The sequence below is a fragment of the Balaenoptera acutorostrata genome, chromosome 16 (assembly GCF_949987535.1).
Source record: "Balaenoptera acutorostrata chromosome 16, mBalAcu1.1, whole genome shotgun sequence".
Classification (NCBI taxonomy): domain Eukaryota; kingdom Metazoa; phylum Chordata; class Mammalia; order Artiodactyla; family Balaenopteridae; genus Balaenoptera; species Balaenoptera acutorostrata.
This window is the reverse complement of record NC_080079.1, coordinates 14,302,994-14,324,868: the sequence shown is the minus strand read 5'-3', so window position 1 is coordinate 14,324,868 and position 21,875 is coordinate 14,302,994. Positions and strand designations below refer to the sequence as shown.

Genomic DNA, 21,875 nt, shown 5'->3' with positions numbered 1-21,875 from the left:
GTCAGCCCTTTCCATCTCTAGTGTCAACTCTCGCCAGGTTTATAGTTAAGACACATAATGAGCTCATCACACAGGAAGCAGCCCCAATGAGTGAGTCAGCAATAAATCAACAGTCTTAACAGAGGAATTAATAACAAGCAAGTGGGATTAGATTAAGAATCAGTTAATAGAGAGGAGAGATTAAACACCTAGTAAAATGCAAGGCCGAGAGCCGCTCTCAGGCCACCCTTGGGTTCTTGGAGAGAAGTGTCCTCCCCTAAGGTACTTGGGTGGGTGACGAACTAGGGTAACCAATGCTGAGTTTACGGGGGTCCTTGGAGGGGCCAGGTAGGGGGGCTGAGCACACAGATACTTAAGGGCCAACCTCCTCCAGAAGCATCTTGATTTCTCACGACCGCACTGAGTGCCTTCAAAACTCCAAGGCACAGAAACATGCAGGGGTCTGGAGGGAAGACAGCGGGGAGGGGGAGAGAGAGAGCAGGAGGTACCCTGTGCAAACCCAGCTCCTACTGTGTCACTGGAGCTGTACCCATTGACCGTGGCCTTGCTGCTCAGCTCAATCATCTGGTGCAACCGCAGCTTCCGGCAGTAGATGGAGGCCGCCTCGGGCTCCAAGGCAATGAAGAGTTGCTCCGAGTTCTCGGGGGAAGCCAGGCCTGCCTGGAAGACAGAAGGCAAGGCTGGGACCCCTCCAAGGACACCCACGCCTTGGGCTGACACCCCGCAAGGAAGGGACACTCACACGCTGCTTGTTTGGGAAATTCCCTCCACAGGCCTCTCCAGAGCCTAAAATCGGGGGTGATCGGGTGCCGGTCCCCAAGCCAGGTACCCAAACGTCACAGAGCGGGGAAAGAAAATGTACAAGCGCCCTTGGGAAATTCCAGGCCCTGTGAGCCTCAGGGCCTCCTGCATTTGGGGCCTGCTTGGCCCAGAACTGAGAAGCACAAAGGGGCAAAGGAACGAAAACTTTGAAAACCACCACGGGATGGAAGGCCGATGGTCTGTTCCCGGTTCCAGGACTAAATGGTCTGACCGAATCGTAGCAAAGCCCAATCTTTGGTGGCCTAGGAAACAGAAGGGCCATCACTGGGCCTCAGCTATGCAAGCGTCTGAGTCTGTTGTGTGGGAATCTGACCTGTTATCTCCAGAGCACCAGGGGGGCTCCAGGAGAAAGCCCCCCCTGGAATCCCACAGAGTCCCCGTTTCCTAGCGTGCAGGGGGAAAGGCCACTGACAGTTATCTTATTCAAAGCGTCTATCCCTTTCACAGCAGAAATGCTGCTGCCCCGTGACGTCTGGCTTGTTCCCGTCACAGCCCCTCCAGGCTTCACGAAGGGCAGCCAGGCGGCTCTGGGACCAGCCTTCTGAGGGTGCTGAGAGACACAGCCCGGCCTGGCCTCTCACGGCCTTGACCCGGAGCACGAGATCTAGCTTGCTTGTTGAAGCTGCCCAAGCTCACGGCTTTCCTTGGTTGCCAGCACAATGGGAAACAAAAACTAGCTCCTTCTAGCACCACTGTGTTTGCTGTCTTTGCTGCCATTTCCGAGGAAAGCCGGCATGCGCCCTCGTGCGGCACCCACTTTGGAGAAGGCTCCCAGGTCCCCCCAGGCCCCGGGAGGTTTAGTGGACTCATCTCGTCAACCAGGGACAAAGGTCCGCCTAACGTCACACATGTACAATGACCCGGTGGGGAAGAGCTGGCCTAGAGTCACAGGCATGGGCGGAAGGAGCTTAGGAGGGTCAATTATTGGGCAAGGAGGGGAGGGGAGTTCAGGTTAGAAATTAGAAATGCCTTTCGTCCAACCCCTTCACTTTATGAAGAAAGAAACCAAGGCTCGGAGAGGTAGGGCAACCAACTGTCCCGGTTTCCTGGGACACTGGCCTTTCAGTGCTAAACCCGGGACAGTCTTAGGCTCCAGGGTATCCCAGAGAAGTAGCAGAGCAGCCCAGGCCCAGGTCTTGAGCCTTGCAGACCAGCTCTTTGATTGGTTCTCAGCTCTCCTACTCTTAGTAACTCCAGGTACTGGGGTAGGGCCCAGGCCTCTGTACTTTGACAAAACCCGTGGGTGCCCCTAACACTCCTCCTGAACTGGTTTGAAGGTACGCTCTCTACTCATTTACTCTGCGATAGTACTGCCTAGACCCGCTGTCATTCATTGTCCCTAATAACCACACCCCAAACGAACCAGTTAATTACGTCTTAACGAGATACCATCAGCCGGCAGGTGACTGAAAATCTCCACTTTGCCGAAACCATGAATGCCTCACAAGGGCAGAACCCGTCTGGACTGAATTACAAAACCAGACGGAACCGCACACGCCTACACCCTCCGCCAGGAACCCGCCTCCTTCCTGCCTTGTACCCTTGGCTGAGGCTGACCACATGGGCAGCATCTGTGCCCATCAGCAGGGTCCCCAGGTCAAAGAGGGCAGGCCTGCCCTTAGCTTACACGGGTCAATAGGTTAGTGACACAGATGCGTGACAAGATTTCCCCATCCAAGGGAATAAAGGTGCCCCCTCCCCCAGCCTCGCTTTCTCATAGGGTCTCCTCAGACATCCTCAGCACAAAGGCAGACAAAGGTTAAAATGCCCGATGAAATAGGACATGGGTTACACGTGTCAGGTGCCACCAGGAACAGTGAAACCTCTGAACCTTTATCCCCAGGATCCCAGAAGAAGAAATCCAAAGGGAAACCAGGAGGAGCCCCGTCTACAGAACGGCGCTCGTGGACTGGTCCTTCTATCCTCATGGGTTTGTACGTAAAGCCAAGGCCCTCCTAGAACAGAAGCTCACGGGCCCAGCTCCCACAACATGGGCTGAGGAAGAAGGAGAGACGCGTTACAAAGCAACAGTGGGCCCTGGCTGTACAGCCTCTCCTCCAAAGTTCAGGATGGAGGATAAACTGGGAGGAGGCTAGGGCGGGCAGAGCAGAGCGGTGCCCAGGACTCAGTGTGGAGGAAAGGCACGGGCTCTGCCCACTCAAAAGGCACATTCCTGTCATTGTGTCCCACTGGGAGGTCAACCAGCCAGGCAGCTCCCATGTGGCTGGTAAGAGCAACAGGGGCCTGGGCCCAGCGGGAATGGGGACAGCAGGGGACAAAGGAGAGCAGAAAATAGACGCCCTTATTCCCCTCCATGCCTTCCCAGAAATTCTGAGCAGGATCTCTAACTTAGATGTGAAACATCTATGTGGAAAATCACATCAAAAGGTCCAGAGGAGTGGAGAGCCTGGAGTAAGCAGGCTCTTCACTCAAGGGCATCCGAGGGTACCTGGTGTGTGACTGAGACCACCCCCCCACCGGATGCTCCCACATCCTGAAGATGTGAAAAACAAGCAGGCTGACCTGAATCTGCCCCGAACAGCGTGGGCTGCACCCCTCGGGGGGCCTTTCACCTGTCCCTCCCCAGCTGGGCTGGCCTCAGCTCCACAGCAAAAGCTTTGACCCATTTCCACGGGGAGTTCCCCACAGTACCCTGCTCAGGATGCAGACAGAAGCAGAGGTGAAGAGGACCCCAAACCAGAGGGGAGGGGAAAGGCAAGGTCAGTGGAGGCCCCGGCAGTGCCTGGAAGGCCCAGGACAAAGTAACCACGTTCCTCTGCTTAAGCCAGCCCCCGTGTCCACTCCCCAATGGGAGTGAGGGGCCGTGTCCCTACCAGCAAACTCTCATGGAGGCCACAGGGAGAGGTGAGGGGGAGGCAAAGGGAGGCAGCTGCCTCTGCACGGATTCCCAGGCACCAGGAGGCTTCCCAGAGCTGCTGGTGGGCTCCGAGAGAAGGAGGAAATGCGAAAGTCTCTGCCCGACTCTCAGAAACCCAGATGTCTTTATCTCTGAGTGGAAGAATCCAGTGCCCTGAAATGTAAGCTTTGTTTCCGCATGAAAACACTTGCCATCCTTCTCAGCAGAAGCCCTCTGGCCTGGCAGCTGGCAGGAGACCTGGGGGTCTTTTCCTGGGATCAGGCCAGGGTCAACTAGGGCAGGAGAGCTCTCTCTCCGCTTTCAATAGTTCTGCCTCTGGAGCTGGTATCTCAAGGCCAGTGTTCCGTTCCATTGTGAGCTCCCCTTCTGCTCGGCCCCCGGCCCAACACCTAGCATATTCTGCCCCCGACTATAGATCCATGCGGACCTGTCTAGCCTCTCCTGCAAGATGGTACATTTTCTAAGGGCAGCAGTCAGGTCTTCTTGCCCCAGAGCACACAGTAGGTGCTCAGAGGGCAGCTGCCGAATGAATGAATCACCCATCCCTCCAGCCAGCCTTTATTCTGCAATTTCTGGCCCTTCTCATGAGAGCATTTCAAACATGACCCGAGGATTCTGCAATCAGAAAGCGTCTGAGCAAGGAGGTTGCCACCCCATTTGACTTCTCCACGAATCTGGGCCAGCAAGAGCTCCATCGTAGTAGTTTTTAGCGCTCTGCTTCCTGGTCATGAGCTCCACCTGAGAGGAGCGGGTGGGTGAGAAGACCACACTCCGGGGAGGCCGAGGACGTGGGCAGTTACCACCTCGACCACTCTGCTCCTTGGCCCCGCAGTCAGCCAGGAAAATCCGCCAGGGGCTGTGTCCACAGCCGAGAAAAACAGCCAGACCAGCGGAGTGCTCAGCTGGCCTGGTGTCAAACTGCAAAGAGCTACAGCTGCACGGCTTCTGAGTGTCATGGGGTTGGGTTTCTTTCCTGATGTGATTATTTTTCACTGCCGTTTGTTCAGAGAGGGAGGCAAATGCAAGCTGCAACTCCGTGTTAGAGGAGATCGTCATACGTCAAGGAACATCATTTATTTAACAGGTTTCTGGAACCTACTAGAGGTACACATTTTAGGCAAAATGCCTCTAGAAATACACTGGACTACCTCCTATGCATGATGTGCTCAGGATGCAGTGGGACTATCATCTCCTCATTCTGAGTCTTTCCTGAGGGCCTCAGAAGAGGCTTCAGCTGTTCTTTCTGCCACCATCTTTTCACTGAATGCTCTTAAAGGGTCTAAAGCTGTCCCGAGGCTGTGGATTATAAAAGATGGAGACTTAACCCACTTTCTCAACAATCACTTGACATAAGAGGAGTTTTGGAAGTTTCACAGATGAAACTGTCCCCATGTCAAGTGCTGGGCAGCCCTCACTGGCAGTGAATCTCAGTCCTCCAAGTGCAGGCCCCAGGCCCACCCCCTGCAGGCCTGCTTCTCCACGGGAGATGCTGCCCAGAGATTCATCTCCTGGCTCTGGTCCAGGCCTCTTCCCCCTCCACCAGGCCGGTGGGGGATGGCGTTCAGCCTCCATGTGACTGTGCCATGAACTTGGGCTCTGGAGGCCTCCCATGAGCCCGGAAGGAGGGGCTCCCTTTGCCACAGGCAAGCGGGGTGGACAGACCAGTTTCCCAGCTGCCCTGACGGAGAACCATCCCCCCTCCTCATCCTTCCTGTTCATCTGTCAGACGACAGGCAGCACTTCAGGTGGAAGGGCTGGTGGGCGCTCTCAGATTTCAGAAGCTGGGCGGGCCAAGAACTGTGTTTTTTGCTCAGGTTCTGTATTTATCAGGTTTCTCCAGAGAAACAGAACCAGTAGGATGTATGTATATGTAGAAAGAGATTTGTTATAAGGAATTGGCTTACACGATTATGGAGACTGTCAAATCCCAGGACCTCGGTCGGCAAGCTGGACAGCCAGGAGGGCAGATGGTATAATTCCCTTGCCGGCAGGCTCAAGACCCAGGAGGAGCCGATATTTCAGTTGGAGTCCAAAGGCAGGGGGAAAACAATGTTCCAGTCTGAAGGCAGGCAGGCAGGAAGACAGGAGGAATCTCCTCTTATTTTATCTAGGAAGGTTCAGCCTTTTGTTCTAGTCAGGCCTTCCACTGATTGAATGAGACCCACCCACCTTAGGGAGGGCAAGCTGCTCTATTCAATCGATTTAAATGTTAATCTCATCCTAAAACACACTCACAGCAACACTCAGAATGATGTTTGACCAAATATCTGGGTATCCCTAGGCCCAGTCAGGTTGACACATAAGAGTAACCATCACAGGTATGCATCTTTCTTACTCTGCATAATAAATGGGAGGTGAAGAGGGAGAGTTGGAGAGATGCTAATTTTGGAGAGTAGCGAGCTCCATTTCCATCTTGTCATGAAGACTCTCCCAGAAGACAGGCTTAAGAGGGTGCCCCTGATATGCCACCTGCCCCTTGCCTGAAGTACAAATGGCTTCAATGAACCACTTGGATGCAAGTGATTTGAGAGCAGGGCTCCTGTCCTATGACTCGAGCACCTACCACAGTCCTGACACAGGAGGCCCCTGGCACAGGCTTGTTTAATGAATAAATGAATGAGTGAACAAAGAATGAATGAATGGTACCTGCCATCTTAAAATCCATCCAGTGACTGTAAACTGAACACAAGTATCAAATCAGAGCTACAAAGGGCCAAACATTAAGTTGCACAGACACTGCCCTGGACAAACGTTACCCGGCATGGAGAGGACAGGCAGATCCACAGGGTGTCTCTGGGCCTCAGGAAGCAAATTCCCCCATCCCCTCCATCCATGCTGGTCACCTGGGCCCTGCCCAGGAGCTGCTGGCCCTCCTACTGCCTGAGGTGCCAAAGCCCAGAGGACGCCACGCCCCCCTCAGCCTGGTTTCCCCCTTGGCCTCCCCAGTGTAAGGGCCCTCTCCCCACACTGGCCCCACCCGCTCAGAGAGGCAGTTCTTGAAGAGCCGGCCCAGGGCTCCATCAGCCCCCACAAATCTACAAGTCACCGCACCTCTTTCTTTTTCACGCTAAAAATAAGAACTGTCCCCTTTCCGGGTCACATGTTTGTTGCTGAAGTCTTCCCATGCGCTGGAAAATGAAAGTCAGAACCATGATTCTTGAGTATCCTTCCTGGGAAAACTCAGGATCCCAGGCTGTGTCTTAGCAGACAGCCATGTCCCAGTGTCCCATCTTTGGGTCTTTGGACACTGCCTGAAGGCTGACACCAAGGAAAAGCTCCCTGATGCCCAGGGATCCCATGGACAGTGAAACTGCATTTGTGTCTCTTCCTTTTTAAAGAAGTTGCCTCTTTCTGGAACTTCCACCTTCTTCCTTCATCCCTATAAAAACAAATCTATTTTTGGCAAACACAAAGACTGAGCCAGATTCTCACGCTGAACAGAGGAAGGGGAGAGCAGAGGAGCCAGCCTGGGGCAGGGAAGGAAAAGAAGGGAATGGGAGAGTGCAGGGCGGGTGGGGGTGGAACACTGCCCTTCCTTGAACTCTACCTGCCGCCTGGCGTAAAGCCTCAAGCGTCCAGGACAATTCCTGACGCCAAGGTGCCTGGGGCCATTTGACTGTGTTCAGAGATCAGTGTTGATTAGATGGGGGTTTTGAAAGGAAAGGTTTATATTTGTACATGTGGCCACAGACTCAACATCAAAGGTGTGTCTCCAGGGAAAGGTGGCTCTCTCCTGAGAGGTGTGGCAGGGGACAAGGGGACATCTATGACCTTCGTGACTTTCCCCAGCCCACTCAGGTTGAAGGCTCTGAAAACTGATTCTCAGCACAGACGCGACCCAGGCCCCAGGGGTGGCTTTCCTTTATTAACCCAGGGGACTAAGTACAACAGGGGCCAGCTCTGTCCCCAGGACCAGAACAGCAGGTCAGTACGGCCAGCCATTCTTGCCATGAAGTCAGACACTCATGGAAGCCCCGTTGTGGCACAGGTTGTCCGCAAACAATGTGAGGGTTGGAGGCCACGAGGGTTTTGGCACCAGTGGTGCCCCCTGCACCCACGAGGGGTGGGCTGGCCGTCGACGCTGGAATGCTCTGTCTCCATGGAGCCATGTTGGCTGGCACGCTCCCTAACTGTACCACTGCCCTCACCCAGCGGTGGGTGTCCTCCACCAGGCAGGTCCAGCAGCCCTCTCCCCTGTCTGGGGCGCCCATACATGCCGTGCTCCTGTGTTGCTCCTAAGATGAACCGTGCAGAGGACATTCGTACTTCCTTTATTTCCCAGCTGCATATGTGCAGCTTTCAGCCTCCACCAGGCTGATGTGCCTGGCTCATGGCCATTGGCCTTGTCTTTATTTCTTCCTTGTTCAAATATTCTTGTTCCCCAAGACTTTTCCTTGAGGGTCTCACTTCCACTTGCCCACAGAGAAATATCTCTGAACCTCAGTTTGCAATCCTAGCCCCAAGGAACCTACAGGGGCAACAAGACCTGGAAATGAATAAAGTCAGAAGGAAAACTGAGCCCAGCCCTTCCCCTTGTCCGTCTGACCCCCGCTGCTCCCCCAGGAGGAAGCTGAGGAATGGGAAGGCTCCTGGCCCCCCTGCCTGTGGGAGACCCCTCGCTGCCTCCCCAGGGAGGCCTGTGAATGCTGGGGGACCCTGGAGTGGGGTGACAGCCACCGCCAGGTGCATCTTGGGCCCTGCCCGCCCCCAGTCCCGCACTTACCTGGTAGGCAGCTTGTCTCATGAACTGCTTGGCGGGCTGTTTCCAGATGGCAGGCACTGTGATAACCCATCTGACATCAGAGTTCTCGAACTCTGAACCAGTCTGATCGCTCAGCTCCTAAAGCCAAGGAAAATGCAGCAGGTCAAGTGGACAGAGCTGGTCCTCCTGTGGCTTTGCTGAAAATTCAGGCTTCCTGGCCGTGAACTCTCGGGGCATCTATTCCGCGGCCCCCCGAACTTATCAGCGTCAGGAACAAGAGTCTGTTTTCTGAATATACAGCAAACAGGGAGCTCCCAGCTCCTTCCATTCCCTGGATGTGGCTGCAGGTGGGAGACGGGCTGATCTGAGGCCTTTGGCCACTTCCTAGTCATGTGACTTAGGGCAAGTGACAACCTCTCAGGCCTCAGCTTCCTTATCTGTGCAGTAGGGATAATAATAAGCTCATACAGTTATTGGGAGGATTGATCATTTCCTGAGAGCTACACTTCCTGACAGCTTGCTTCAGTGTCAACCTTGTTAATCCCTTTCCATACCTCAACCGCATTAATCCACTTGAGAATCCTGTTAGGAAGAGATTAGCACTTCCCCTCTTCTACAGGTGGCAAACTAAGGCCTAGATACGTTCGGTATCTTTGTGATGATTGCCCAGCTAGAAAGTAGCAGAGCCAAAGTTTGGACCCAGAGGCAGGTCTATCTTGACTTGAAAGGCCAAGGTCTTAACTAAATTGTTACTTTTGGTCTTGTATCTGAACAGAGCCTGGCCCACAGGAATGCTTAACGACCGGTAGCATTTGTTATCAGAGTTGTCACTGTCACCCACCTTACTGCAGGCCCAGCACATCAGTGGAGTTTTCCTGGCAGGATGGGAAGGGTAGGAACAACACGACCTAAGCAAGAACCGTGCTGCCCTTGACTTTCAGTTAATGTAAAACCTATCTACAAAACAGAAACAGATTCACAGACATAGAGCTCAGACTTGTGGTTGCCAAGGGCGGAGGGATGGGGAGGTGGGGGAGGGAGAGGGATGGACTGGGAGTTTGGGGTTGGTAAATGCAAACTATTGCATTTAGAATGGATAAACAACAAGGTCCTAATGTATATGCAATCTCCTGGAAAAAGGAAAAGAATATTTAAAAAAAAGAATGTCTATATGTGTATAGCTGAGTCACTTTGCTGTACAGCAGAGATGGGCACAACATTGTAAATCAACTCTTCTTCAAAAAAAAGAAAATCAGTGGGACCCATGTAGATAAACAGGACGGGTGGAAGCATCAGAGGTTTCCACCAGGCCCAGGTAGACAAAATATGTCTCTAGAATAGCTCTCAGACTCAGTATTCCCGCTGGTAAAATGGGAAGAATAACACTAACCCACAGCATTACTGGCAAGATTAAATGAGAACACACAGGGAACATCCGGCCCAGAGAAGACCTCTGACTGATGCTTGTTCCTCCCTTCTCCTCCCCTCCAGTTGCCACATTCACCAGACAAATCTGAAATCAAACCTAAACACACACTAATGTGCTTCTGCATCAAAGTCCGCTCTGGGGACATGTTTCAGAAGATTAATAGGCTGGTGATTTTTTTCCTGATGGGTATCTCATTTTCTCTATTGTTTCACATAGTTATCTTGGGGCTGACCCACCCTCTCACTGAACTAACTTCCTCTTTGATCAGTAGATTTTTTTTCCCTTTTAAAAAAAACTTTTCATTTTTCATTGTGAGAAAATACACGTAACATAAAATTCACCATCTTAACCATTTTTAAGCGTGTGGTTCAGTACATTCACTAAACTTTTTTTTAATAAACATGTTTTTAAAAACATCTCTGCTTTAGACCAACGTGAAACAACCTTTTTTTTTTTTTAATTGAGGCATAACTGATTTACAATGTTGTGTAAATTGCTGGTGTACAGCAAAGTGATTCAGATAGATATATATAGATATATATACAGATATATATATGAATGAATATATATAGATATATATATGAACATATATATATCTATATATATATATATGTTCTTTTTCAGATTCTTTTCCATTATAGGTTATTACGAGATATCGAATATAGCTCCCTGTGCTATACAGTAGGTCCTTGTTGTTTACTTATTTCATATATAGTACTGTCAAACTCCTAATTTAAATCCCAAACTCCTAATTTATCCCTCCCCACCCCTTTCCCCTTTGGTAACCATAAGTTTGTTTTCTATGTCTGTGGGTCTATTTCTATTTTATATATAAGTTCATTTGTATCATTTTTTTAGATTCCACATATAAATGACATATAATATTTGTCTTTCTCTGTCTGACTTACTTCACTTAGTGTGATAATCTCTAGGTCCATCCATGTTGCTCCAAATGACCTTATTTCATTCTTTTTAATGGCTAATATTCCATTGTATATATGTACCACATCTTCTTTATCCATTCATCTGTCGATGGACATTTAGGTTACGTCCACGTCTTTGCTATTGTAAATAGTGCTGCTATGAACACTAGGGTGCACGTATCTTTTTGAATTTGCATGTATCTTTTCATCTTTTCCGGATATTTGTCCAGGCGTGGGATTGCTGGTGAAAGAGCCATTTTTTGTTTGTGTTTATTTTTGTTTTTTTTTTTTTTTAATGCTATTCTTGTCTGCTTACATTCTTTTTATTTATGTATGTATGTATGTATGTATGGCTTTGTTGGGTCTTCGTTTCTGTGCGAGGGCTTTCTCTAGTTGTGGCAAGCGGGGGCCACTCTTTATCGCGGTGCGCGGGCCTCTCACTATCGCGGCCTCTTGTTGCCGAGCACAGGCTCCAGACGTGTAGGCTCAGTAATTGTGGCTCACTGGCCGAGTTGCTCCGCGGCATGTGGCATCTTCCCAGACCAGGGCTCGAACCCGCGTCCCCTGCATTGGCAGGCAGATTCTCAACCACTGCACCACCAGGGAAGCCCTATTTTCGTTTTTTTAATCATGTTTTATTTCCTTGCAGGTCTGCACTGGGCTTTAAAAGCCGGTGAGCATGTGATGGGTTGGGAGGGATTCTAAGCGTGGTGCTATAACCATCCAGGCTATTTTAAACTCTTTAAACAGGAAAAGGCTCAAAGATGAATGATGGGCTTCCCTGGCCGTATGGAAAGTTGTCTGATGAACTGTTTGTTCGCCAGCGGGTGGAGATCAGCTTGGAAGGGAAGGGACCTGGCACTGACTGAGCATCTCACGTCAGCCACTTTCACTGACTGTCCCTCGTGAATAGTGAGACTGCTCCAGGGACATGACTTCTGAGATATTCTACTTGAGCTTATTCTGGTCCAACATGCAATAGTCCCCCTCCGCACTGAGCCCACCTGCCCCTCAAACACCAGCCAGCCCCTTACGCAGGGCCTAATTCCTATACACCTCCTCAAACAGCTCTTCTGCATGCAATTTCTTTACAACGTGTTCCCTGCTCGGAGAAGGTTCCGGAAGCTTCTGGCTGAGCCGACAGGTCCACAACCACCCACCCACCCAAGCCCGTGCCTGACCTCTGCCCCCTCCACCTCCTCCCTCCCTTGCAAGATGGTCTGTTCACGCTTTTCTTCTTGGCCAACTTGAAACACACTCCAGTGTCGTGGACGTTCTCAAGTTCTACATTTTCCCTGAGTCCCCATGGCTGCTCCTCTTATTCCGGAGGCCCCCACCTCCCTCTGTGCCTTCATCTTTCTCCAGGCGCTGAGCCCATCCCTCTGAGATCCTTCTCTTCAGGCCGACGGAGGTCCACCTCCTCTCCTGCTTCGCTGTCTCCTGGACCAATGGCGGCTTCCCTTCCGCAGGTCCCCGCCGGCCTTACTGCTCCTGCCTCTGGCTGGTCACCACCTTCTTCCTGAAGCGAACCCAGCCCATCTCCCTCCCACTTCCTTCCTTAGAATCCTCTCCCCACCCCTTTTCATAGAAGAATTTTTTCCCAGGAACCACTCCCTCCCTCCACCCCACCACCTTTATCTCCCTGGTTTTCATGTTCCTCAAATGACCCCGCAGTTGGAGTCTCAGCCTCGCCCTCAGCCCTCGGACAGACCTGCTTCAGGATCTGAGTGAGCTGCTAACATATCACTCTCCTCCACCTGCAGGCCCTCGGCACCACGTGGTCTCCCCTCCTCTAACGCTATCCTTGTGGCCATGGCAACCCCTGCGAGAAATCCTTTGAGGGCTCCCCACGACCCAGGAAGAATTCCTTCGCCTGGCCTTCGAGGCTTTACACGATCTCGTCCAGAGCTCGCTGTTCCTGCTCTCTCTGCAGCCTTGCCCTTCACCTGCTCCAAACTGCCTGCTTCCCACAGCGGTTTGCTATGTTTTCTTTCCCTTGAGCTGTGCCTGGGCCGTTCCACCAGTGCAGAACACCCGCCCTTCCAGCTGCTGCCTGTCAGAGGCCCGCAATCTCTCTCCTCCGGGGAGGATTCCCTGCTGCTGCCCTTGGGCAGAACCTCTGCCTTCACCGAACACTCAGCACCCACGGTTACCCCCTCACGACACCCACCCATCGACTGTATGCACTGGGTTTGTTTCCACGTGGCCAGAACTTGCATAGCACCTGGCTCACAAAAAGTACTCAAAACAAGAGGTACTTGAATGGATGAAAGCAGTGTTACGACCTCACTTCTTTGGCTCCCTCTAGCCCTATTTCTAGAATTCTATTCTACTCTATTTCTAGAATTCACTAAATTTCTTCTAGCGATCACATAATACCAAATGCTTCTGAAGTTCCCAATTCTTTTTGGATAGAGTTCAATACACGAGGCTCTTGAATCATCTGATCTACACCCACTCATCACCATGCCTATGGGAGGGGACACTGAGTGGATGGCTATATTCCATTTGGAAATTAGCCATTTTCTTAATTCTGGACCATCACTGAACAAACCTTTGCAAGGGCAAACCAAGGGGGCTTATTCACCTGGTCAGCTTCTTCCATGGGGTCTGGGGTGGGGGGCATGGAGGAGAGGAGGGACAGCAGCAACTATTTACCAAGTAAATAGTTGCTGAGCCCCCAGGGAGGCATTTAACATCTAATATTTCACTTACTATCAAACGACCCATGAGGCACAGTTACCTGCCCCCCTTTTCATGTTAGGAACGTGGGTATCACAGAGAACAAGCACCTCGCCCAAGATCGCACAGCTGCTGCATGTGTCTCCTGCCTTTCTTTCTTTTGTTTGTTTTACTGAGGTATAATTCACATACCATAAAATTCACCTTTTTAAAGTGCACAGTTTGGGACTTCCCTGGTGGTGCAGTGGACACGGGTTCACGGCCAACGCAGGGGACGCGGGTTCGATCCCTGGTCCAGGAAGATCCCACGTTTCTGCAGAGCAACTAAGCCCGTGCGCCGAGACTACTGAGCCTGCGCTCTAGAGCCCACAAGCCACAACTACTGAAGCCCTTGTGCAACAACTACTGAAACCCACGTGCCTAGAGCCCGTGCTCCGCAACAAGAGAAGCCACCGCAATGAGAAGCCCACACACCACAACGAAGAGTAGCCCCCGCTCGCCACAACTAGAGAAAGCCTGCGCAGAGCAACGAAGACCCAACACAGCCAAAAAATAAAATACAAAAGCGCACAATTCAGTGGGTTTTAGTATATTCACAAGGTTGTGCAACCACCCCCGCTATCTAACTTCATCACCCCCCTAAAGAAACCCATACCCGCTGGCAGTCACTCCTCTGTCACTCCCCCAGCCTCTGGCAACCACTAGTCTACTTTCTGTCTCTATGGATTTGCCTCTTGTGAACATTTCCTACAAATGGAATCATACAGTATGTGGCCTTTTGTACGTGGCTTCTTTCACTTAGCATAATGTTTTCAGGGTCCATCCATGCCATAGCAGGTGTCAGTACTTCATTCCTTTTTAAGGCTGAATAATATTGCAGTGTATGGGTGAATCCCATTTAGTTAACCATTCATCCACTGATGGACATTGGGGTTGTTTCTGCTTTTTGGTTATTATGAATAGTGCTGCTAGAAGCATTCACGTACAAGTCTTTGTGTGAACATATGCTTTCGTTTCTCTTGGTACATACCTAGGCTTGGAACCACTGGGCAGACAGTCACTCCGTGTTTAACCTTTTGAGGAACTGCCAGGCCGTTTTCCACATCAGCTGCACCATTTTCCCTTCCCACCAGCAGTGCACAAGGGCACATCCTGCTTTCTGAATACAAAGCCCACATTCTCTCCCCCGAGGCTGTCCCTGCTCCCCTAGCTGGCAGGTGCCCCCTACCCCCAGCACAGGCTCTGGCATGTACCCACCTTCAGCGCCTGTTCCTTAAAGTACTGCAGGGCATAAGCAAAGATTTCAAGGGCTTTGATTTTCTTGCCATTTGCTGCCGTCAGGTCTGTATCCATGGTGAGGTCCTAGAGCCAGGACAGGAATGAAACAGTAAGAAGAAGGAGCGACATGCCTTCCGGCTATAAGCACTGTCACTTGGAGACCTGGGGAACCCAGCGAACCATGTTTGTGTTTCCTGGTGTTTGAGGGGCAGACTAGGATGGCACGTCCCCCAGGACAGGGCTGGCAGCAAAGTCCCCTTACTGTGTAGGTGGCCCTGGTTGCTCCCCTCAGCCCCCACCTCCACTGCTCCCTCCCTCCCTCCCTCCCTCCCTCCCTCCCTCTTTTCCTCTCTCCCCTGGATCCTCTGGGGGCAGAGGTTTCGGGGCAGCAACAGAGCCAGGAAGAAAAAAAAAAGGCAGCAGACGCCACTCCCGATGTAATTTACATACTACTTCCACATGACACACATGGTCACCCTTGGGAGCCCCCCTAATGGAAGCCTAGATAATCATACCAAATCGCTGACGTGCACGGTGCTAAACAGACACGAAGCTTTCACTACCCGATGAGCTGCCAACCAAGTCACAAAAATAGAAGAGCTCCTATTTTAAGGCTTGTGCTGCCTAATCCACTGGGAGCCCAGCATCATTGCCTTCCTTCCTCTGCCAGAAGCTACAGCAGTTGCTGACTGCAGTCCTTGGGTTTAAGATGCTCCGTGAGATGCCGGATGGACTGCGGTCATTAAAAAATGATGAAAATAGTCCCCAGAGGGTGGGAATGGGCAGAGAGGGGAGCAAACATCAGGAGGAAACCCCCAAGTCTCCTGGAACCAGAAGACGCATTGCCACCAGGGAAAAAAATCAGTGCGGTCTCTGGATTGATCCAGGCTGGGTAATTAGTCTTTGCCTTTGGAGCGTGAAGGGGTATCAAGCAGCTAAACCGGCCTTGTGGGGCCTGCCTATCATCCTGACCCCTCCACACATGCTCACTCCTCCCACAGCTGGGGCTCAGCAAAGACACCCCAGCTTCGGGGTGTAGCTCCCAGGCGGCTTCCAGGTATCAGGAAGCCACAGGCTTGGAACTGAAAAATTCAAATTGAAAAAATTCCTGGGCTTCCACCTGCAGGAGATTCCTGTTGGGCACTGAATCCCATCAGGTGAAACAGGAAGGATGCATTGTGAGCCGAAGTCAGTGTGCTTCAGAGAGAGACACACACACACGGATGAGCACCGAGCCCTGGAAGGCAGGGTGCCGGCTGCAGGGTTTCCCAGTGACATTTGTTTTGTCGTCTGCAAACACTTAACAAGCAGACATATGAAAGCAATAAATAATAGGAGCTAGCAATTGACTTTAACTAACCAAGGACCGACCGGCATGGTTCTAAGAGCTTTGTGTATTTTGATTCCTTTAATCCTTACAACATCCCCATAAGAAAAGCACTCTCCATGTCTCCATTTCACAGATAAGGTAAAGCAAGGCAAGGAGGGTCTAAGTGACTTGGATTAAGTATCTCAAAGGTGTCAGAGGCGGGATTAAAACCCAGGCCATCTGGCCTCAGGGTCTGTAGTCTTAAACACTATCACCATCCTGCATCTCTAAGTACTGAGAGTTAAGAAAAATTTAAGGGATAAAATGCTTAAATTGAAAAAATTCTATCCTATGGCCCAACATTTCGATGAAGCTTGGGGGAGGGTGCTCATCAACTTGGCCATCTTACAAAACCCTGGCAAGTTGGAAGCAGAACTACTTCAGGCGTTGGGCCTCCAATTATTGGGCACTTGATTTCCTGAGCTACCTCCTTCCCCACATAGAAGGTTAATGAGCCAGTTGTTGCTGGTTGTTACTTCCAAACAGGTTAGTTATAACCACTACCCTGAGCCCCCAAAATGCTCCCTCGTCCCCGAGTCCTCCCTTCAGGATTCCTTGATCTCCCGACAATCCTGCAGGTGAAGGGGGATCTCCCGGCACAGCAGGGGCTCCCAGCCCCCTACGCCGGTGCTCCATCCAGCCAGGTCTCTCTGACCGGTCAATTTCCAAAGCAAACAAGTTGCTAAACATTCTGAATATCTCCCTGCCCATGCGTAGGTCAGAAAGTGCCGTGTGTTCCACAAAAGTGTTGTGTGCTCCAGGTTGTTTCTAAAATCAAGGTGAATGGACCTTCATTTCTGCTTGGGAGAAACCTGAGGGCCCCCCAAGGTCTGGAAAGGCCGGAGGAACCTCAGCTCTCGAATGCGGAGGACTTGGGGCCAGGGAGAGGCTGGCTTACCCCGGTGGTGTGCAGCTTCATCTTGAACTTCTCCAGGTACAGCCACTGCTTGGCCTCACTGGGATCCAGGTCGTGGTAGAAGTCCCTGGCGGCATACCCGAAACTGTGGAACTTCCTCTCTGGAGTCAACAAGATGGTGGTCGGAGTCTTCTGGTTGGACACCCCAGGGTCGCCTCCTTCCCATCGCCTGTCCCCAAGGAAAGGCAGAGGTCATGGGCCTTCTTGCGTAATCCCAGTGCAGGCAGCACTGATGTGAGCACCTACTGTGTGCATGGCTGTTACAGATGTGAGTGCCCATGGTGGCTGCCAAAGGCGCCCTCTGGTTGAGCTGGCTGAGTAGTGACTAGAGACACAGCTTCAGTTAATAAGAAAAACGAAAGGGACAAGTGCCAGGTTCTTGCTCAGTAACAAAGTCTGCTTCATCCTTTCAGCGTTTACTGAGCATCTACTGTGTGCCAGCTGCTAGCGACACAGAGATGAAACATTTATGTCTCTGCCTTCAAATAACTCACAACCTAGTAGGTAATGGTTTTTTTTTGTTTGCTTGGCTTGGGTTTTGGTTCTTTAATTTGCAAGCACTCAATAGCAGATGGAGAGCTGGTTTGCATCCTCTTTGAAACAGGTAGGGTATAAACAAACACATAAATACCTGCCTCATCAGATGGAAATGAGGGGCCCAGGGAAATGTCCCAGAGGGGTCAGAGGAGACAGAGGTGCCAGAGATGGGGCCTTGGAAAGAAGGCAGGGCTCAGGAGAGACTTGATGCTGAAGGAGGGAAGGACACTGCAGGCTGCTCTGAGGTGGGCAAGCTAAGTGACTGTGTAGGTTGGAGAAAGCGTGTAAATGAGAAGAGTGATTGTGTACATGTGTGAAAAACGAGATTGGGAAGGTGGTAGGAACCAGGCTGAAGAGAACCCTGAGGAGTGAGAGATTTAATCAGTGAGTAATAGGGAAGCACTAAAGGTTTTAGAGCAGGGGCAGGACAGAATCAGAGCTACTGTTGACCGGAGCGAACTGGGCTAAAGGGCGGGACACGGGGAGCCAGGAGGCTGAGCAGGAGACTCGGGCCTCGAGGTGAGGGAGCTCGTACAGGGGTACAGAGCCCCGGGAAGAGAGAGAGGGGATGCCGGGGTGGGGGGGCGCTGTCCAGGGGAGAACCGAGCCAAATGGCCCCGGTGGTGAGCAGGTACAAGGAGCCCCACAGGTTTCAAGCACGGGAGCCTGGAGGAGAGAGCGCCCCTCACAGATGCCAGCAGCCCTGGCCAGGAAGGAGGCAGGAGGAAACATGGAGAGCTTGATTTGAACGTTCTGGCATCGAACTCCCAGGAGGGGCTTGAAGATACAAGCCTGGGGTTCAGGAAGGGATCCAGGCAGGAAACAGACCTGGGCACCCCCATACGGGGGGGACAGTCACAGCAACAAGGTGGACGAGAGTGCTGACGGGAACCGTGAGGAGGGAAGGAACCATATCCGGCACATCTATATGCTGAAGAGGAGCCAGAAGCGGGGAGGGGAGGATACAGACAGACAGGCAGGCAGATGCGATGGGATTACGTCCTGGAACGGACGGGAGGGGCCATGGAGCAATCAGAGGGCAGGCTGAGCCCCAGCAAAGCTTCCTTCCTTCTCGCAGATAGAAGGAAGGAGAAAAGTAAAGAGAGTGGACGCTTCTCCCTCCTCTGGGGCCACGGCAGAGAAGCCCCGGCTGCCAAGAGGCCAGGGTGCTCTCTCCTCTACCAGGTCCTGGCTCAGCAGCTGGCTCTGGTCCTGCCACTAGCCACACGACCCCTACGAGCAGCCCCTGATGGACACACACGCCCGAGGGGAAGCGTACCTCTCTCCCCGGCCTGCCCTCCTGCGGAGGCGGCTGTGCTCCTGGCTGGGCTCTCACCGGCCCCTGACATCACGGTCCAGATGGAGAGCCAACCTCCGCCTAGATTTGCCACACAGATGAGGCTGGAGTCACCCCTGGCCGGTTTCCCAGTCAAGCCCCATCAGGATGCAGGCTTCTACCCAGGGAGCCAAAGTCCCCATGGTGACCCCATTGAGATGCAGGGACGATCACCAGCCCAGGCAGACACTGGCGCCTGGGCCACGGGTGCGCTCCACACAACCTTTCAGAGATGGATTTTCCATTACTATTCACACTGACATTTTCAGTAGGTAATGGACTTCCTGAGTTTTTGCCCTTCAAATTTTTAATTCTTCATTCCTATTTAAATACAAAAACTTAAACTTTCTCATTCATAACTCTGTCAGTCTGGATCATGGTTATGTTAATATGTTCTGACTGAAATAAAATTCAGGTAGAGCCTCCCTCCAAAAATCTCTACGATAACTAGGATAATGTCCCTAGAGACCCTGAACTCTGTGGATGCTTTGTGAGAATTCCTCCCCAGCAAGTTCAAAGTTATTTTTGCTCTTTTCTTTTTTTTCAGTTTTCATTGTCTGGCTATCCCTTTGAAATAACATTTCTTAAAACAACTAGAAGCTGATAAATGTTGATTCTAGCTTTTAATACAGAGCTCTTTTCTTCCCGAGGTTCCCACCTCGGGGGATGGCAGAGCGGACCCTCACAGCATCTGTCCCACTAACCCGAGGCAGAATCTTGGTGGTGACTGAACACCGAAGCCTATGCTGCAATCAGGGCTCTCTACTAGAACTGGCTTTTTGTTATTTCCTGATGAGACGACACCCACGGGTCTCTGAAGCATCTTAGGACATCCAGTTTTCCAGAGGAAAGGCAGGGCCTAAATCAAGAGTGGGGTAGGGATCACTTTTATCATGACTTATGTTTTAAACAGCACTCTCTATAAAAAATGCATAAGATCTTATTCTGGGAGTGATAACTAAATTCCACAGTTACCAGCTGAAGGAATTGCAAAGCCCATCACAATGTATCTTCAGAGCCATCCTTGGATTTGGAAAATCAGGGTGATAAATCCCTGGTTCCCAAAGCTTTGAGTGTCCACAGACTGCAAGAAGGCGTGAGACAGTCTCAGGCAGCAGGCACCGGTGCCAGGATAGACCAGGGTCCTCGCAGACAGCTGATCACACGTGGATGGGGTAGACGCCAGGGCTGCTGTGTGCATGAGTGCGGGGGCGGGGGCGGGGGTAGTGGCCCAGGAGACCCAGGGCAGCTTCAGGGTGAAGTTGGCTGAAATTCACCCCGCTCTGCTTTTTCTCAGGCATGGTGCTTTCCGCTTCTGGTTTCTGTCATCTCATGACTTCACTTGAAAGAACTAGCACCTTCCCTGCTTACATTTTACTACGTGCTAAGTGCTTGATAGGAAATCTCGTTACATTTGCACACACACTCTGCCAAGCAGGTACTGCCATTATCCCCATTTCACAGATGAGGAAACAGAGCTTTAGAAGGTTCAGCAATTGCCTGAGGTCACACAGTGGTGAGTGGAGGCCTGGATCTCTCCTCCATCACCAGCACCTTATAAGTCAGCACCTCTTGCCCAGGTTGCACGCTGGAATCACCTGGTTTCAAACATACTGTCCAGGTCCTTCCCCAAACCAAGTTAGAATTAAAGCAACACATTTACAGACCAGGAACCTGGAGCCCAGAGATCAGAAGTGGCTTGCCCGAAGTGGCACGGTGAGTTTGGGCCAAGCGGGGCCAGAATTTAGGACCCGCTGACTACGTACCATTCACCTGCTCACTGTACTAATCCCTCTCCCCTCCCCCAAGGCCCGCCCCCAAGTCTCCATAGTTACAGCGACCAGCGCCAGCACCTGCCCCTCCCTGCCCACAGCGCTCACCTCATCACATGGATGCATTCTGGCTCCTTGGTGAAGCTGTAGGCATAGCCGCTGGATGTGGTCCCAAAGTCGACAGCCACCACCACGAGAAACGTCTGCTGCTCAGAGACGTTTGCGTCGGCATCGTTCTGCAGATAACCGAGCGGGGTACAGGGAGTGGGTGCGGCAGTCAAGCCAGGCTTTCAGAAGGGTTCCACCCTGCCCTGCTGTGTGCCCACTGTAGACAGAAGCATATTCCACATTCTGGTTCAAGGCTGCCACGTGGTGAGCCCTGGGGAGAGGGCAGGTCTTTCTCAGCCCCTACCTGACTGACTCAGGGAGAAATGGAGGTGTCTTCTGAACAAGGGCCAGGCCACTGGGGAGGGCCCCTGCCTACACTTGCCCACCACTCCCTTTATCAACCGTGCACAAACGTGGCTAATTACGGAAACTCTTCCATCTGGGCTGGAACCCCAGTGGTTCCCTGAGTGACACCGCTCTCTGCCCCCCATTGCCCTCCCCCAGTCCCTGCACAGACCTCCAGACCCTGCTCAGCTGTGCCCTGTGCACCTGCCAGGTGACCCCTCCACCTGCCCGGGCGTGGCATGCATGGGTGTGGGGCTCAGCATACCAGGGACCCTGCCCGGTCCTGCCATAGCCAGCATATGACCCTGCTAAGTCCTGTCCCCTTGGGGCCCCAAGCCTCTCCTCATCTGTCAAGTGAGTAGGTCAGGCCATTCCAGACTTCCAAAAAATTCTTTAAGCAAATGTAGACTTTTTTTTTTAATATCCACAGAATTTCAAATTATACCAATAATTTTTGGATTTGAAGAGTACTGGTTAGAGCAGGGGGTAAGAGCCCCACGTGTCTGGCCTTTCATCACACTGGCCCCCCATCCCCTTCAGGTTATCCTGAAGCTTTTACAGGGAACCCTCAGGGTACAGAGTTTGAAAACCACAGGATCCAGCTGTTAGGTGACCAAGCCTCTCAGTTTTCCCAAGCCTGAGGGAGTTCCAGGATACAGGACTTTGCGTGGAAACCAGGACGGTTCCAGGAAAACCAAGACAAGCTGGCATCCCTACCCAGCGATGGCTCTGAAGTTCTTCTCAGCAGGGTCTGCTTTGAGGCTCTGAGCAGCTCATA

At 51.8% G+C, this 21,875-nt stretch overlaps 1 protein-coding gene across 3 annotated transcripts in view; it reads right to left on the bottom strand.

Moving 5' to 3' along the window:
* HSPA12A (heat shock protein family A (Hsp70) member 12A) overlaps positions 1–21,875 on the bottom strand; it is a 161,994-nt gene that overhangs the window by 10,706 nt on the left and 129,413 nt on the right. For all 3 annotated transcript variants that reach the window (XM_057530759.1, XM_057530760.1, XM_057530761.1), the window contains 5 exons: positions 20,753–20,880; positions 16,982–17,168; positions 14,694–14,798; positions 8,424–8,540; positions 489–660 (listed from right to left, as the gene is read on the bottom strand). In XM_057530759.1, the coding sequence (XP_057386742.1) occupies positions 489–660; positions 8,424–8,540; positions 14,694–14,798; positions 16,982–17,168; positions 20,753–20,880 (709 nt within the window). The remainder of the gene's footprint in view (positions 1–488; positions 661–8,423; positions 8,541–14,693; positions 14,799–16,981; positions 17,169–20,752; positions 20,881–21,875) is intronic.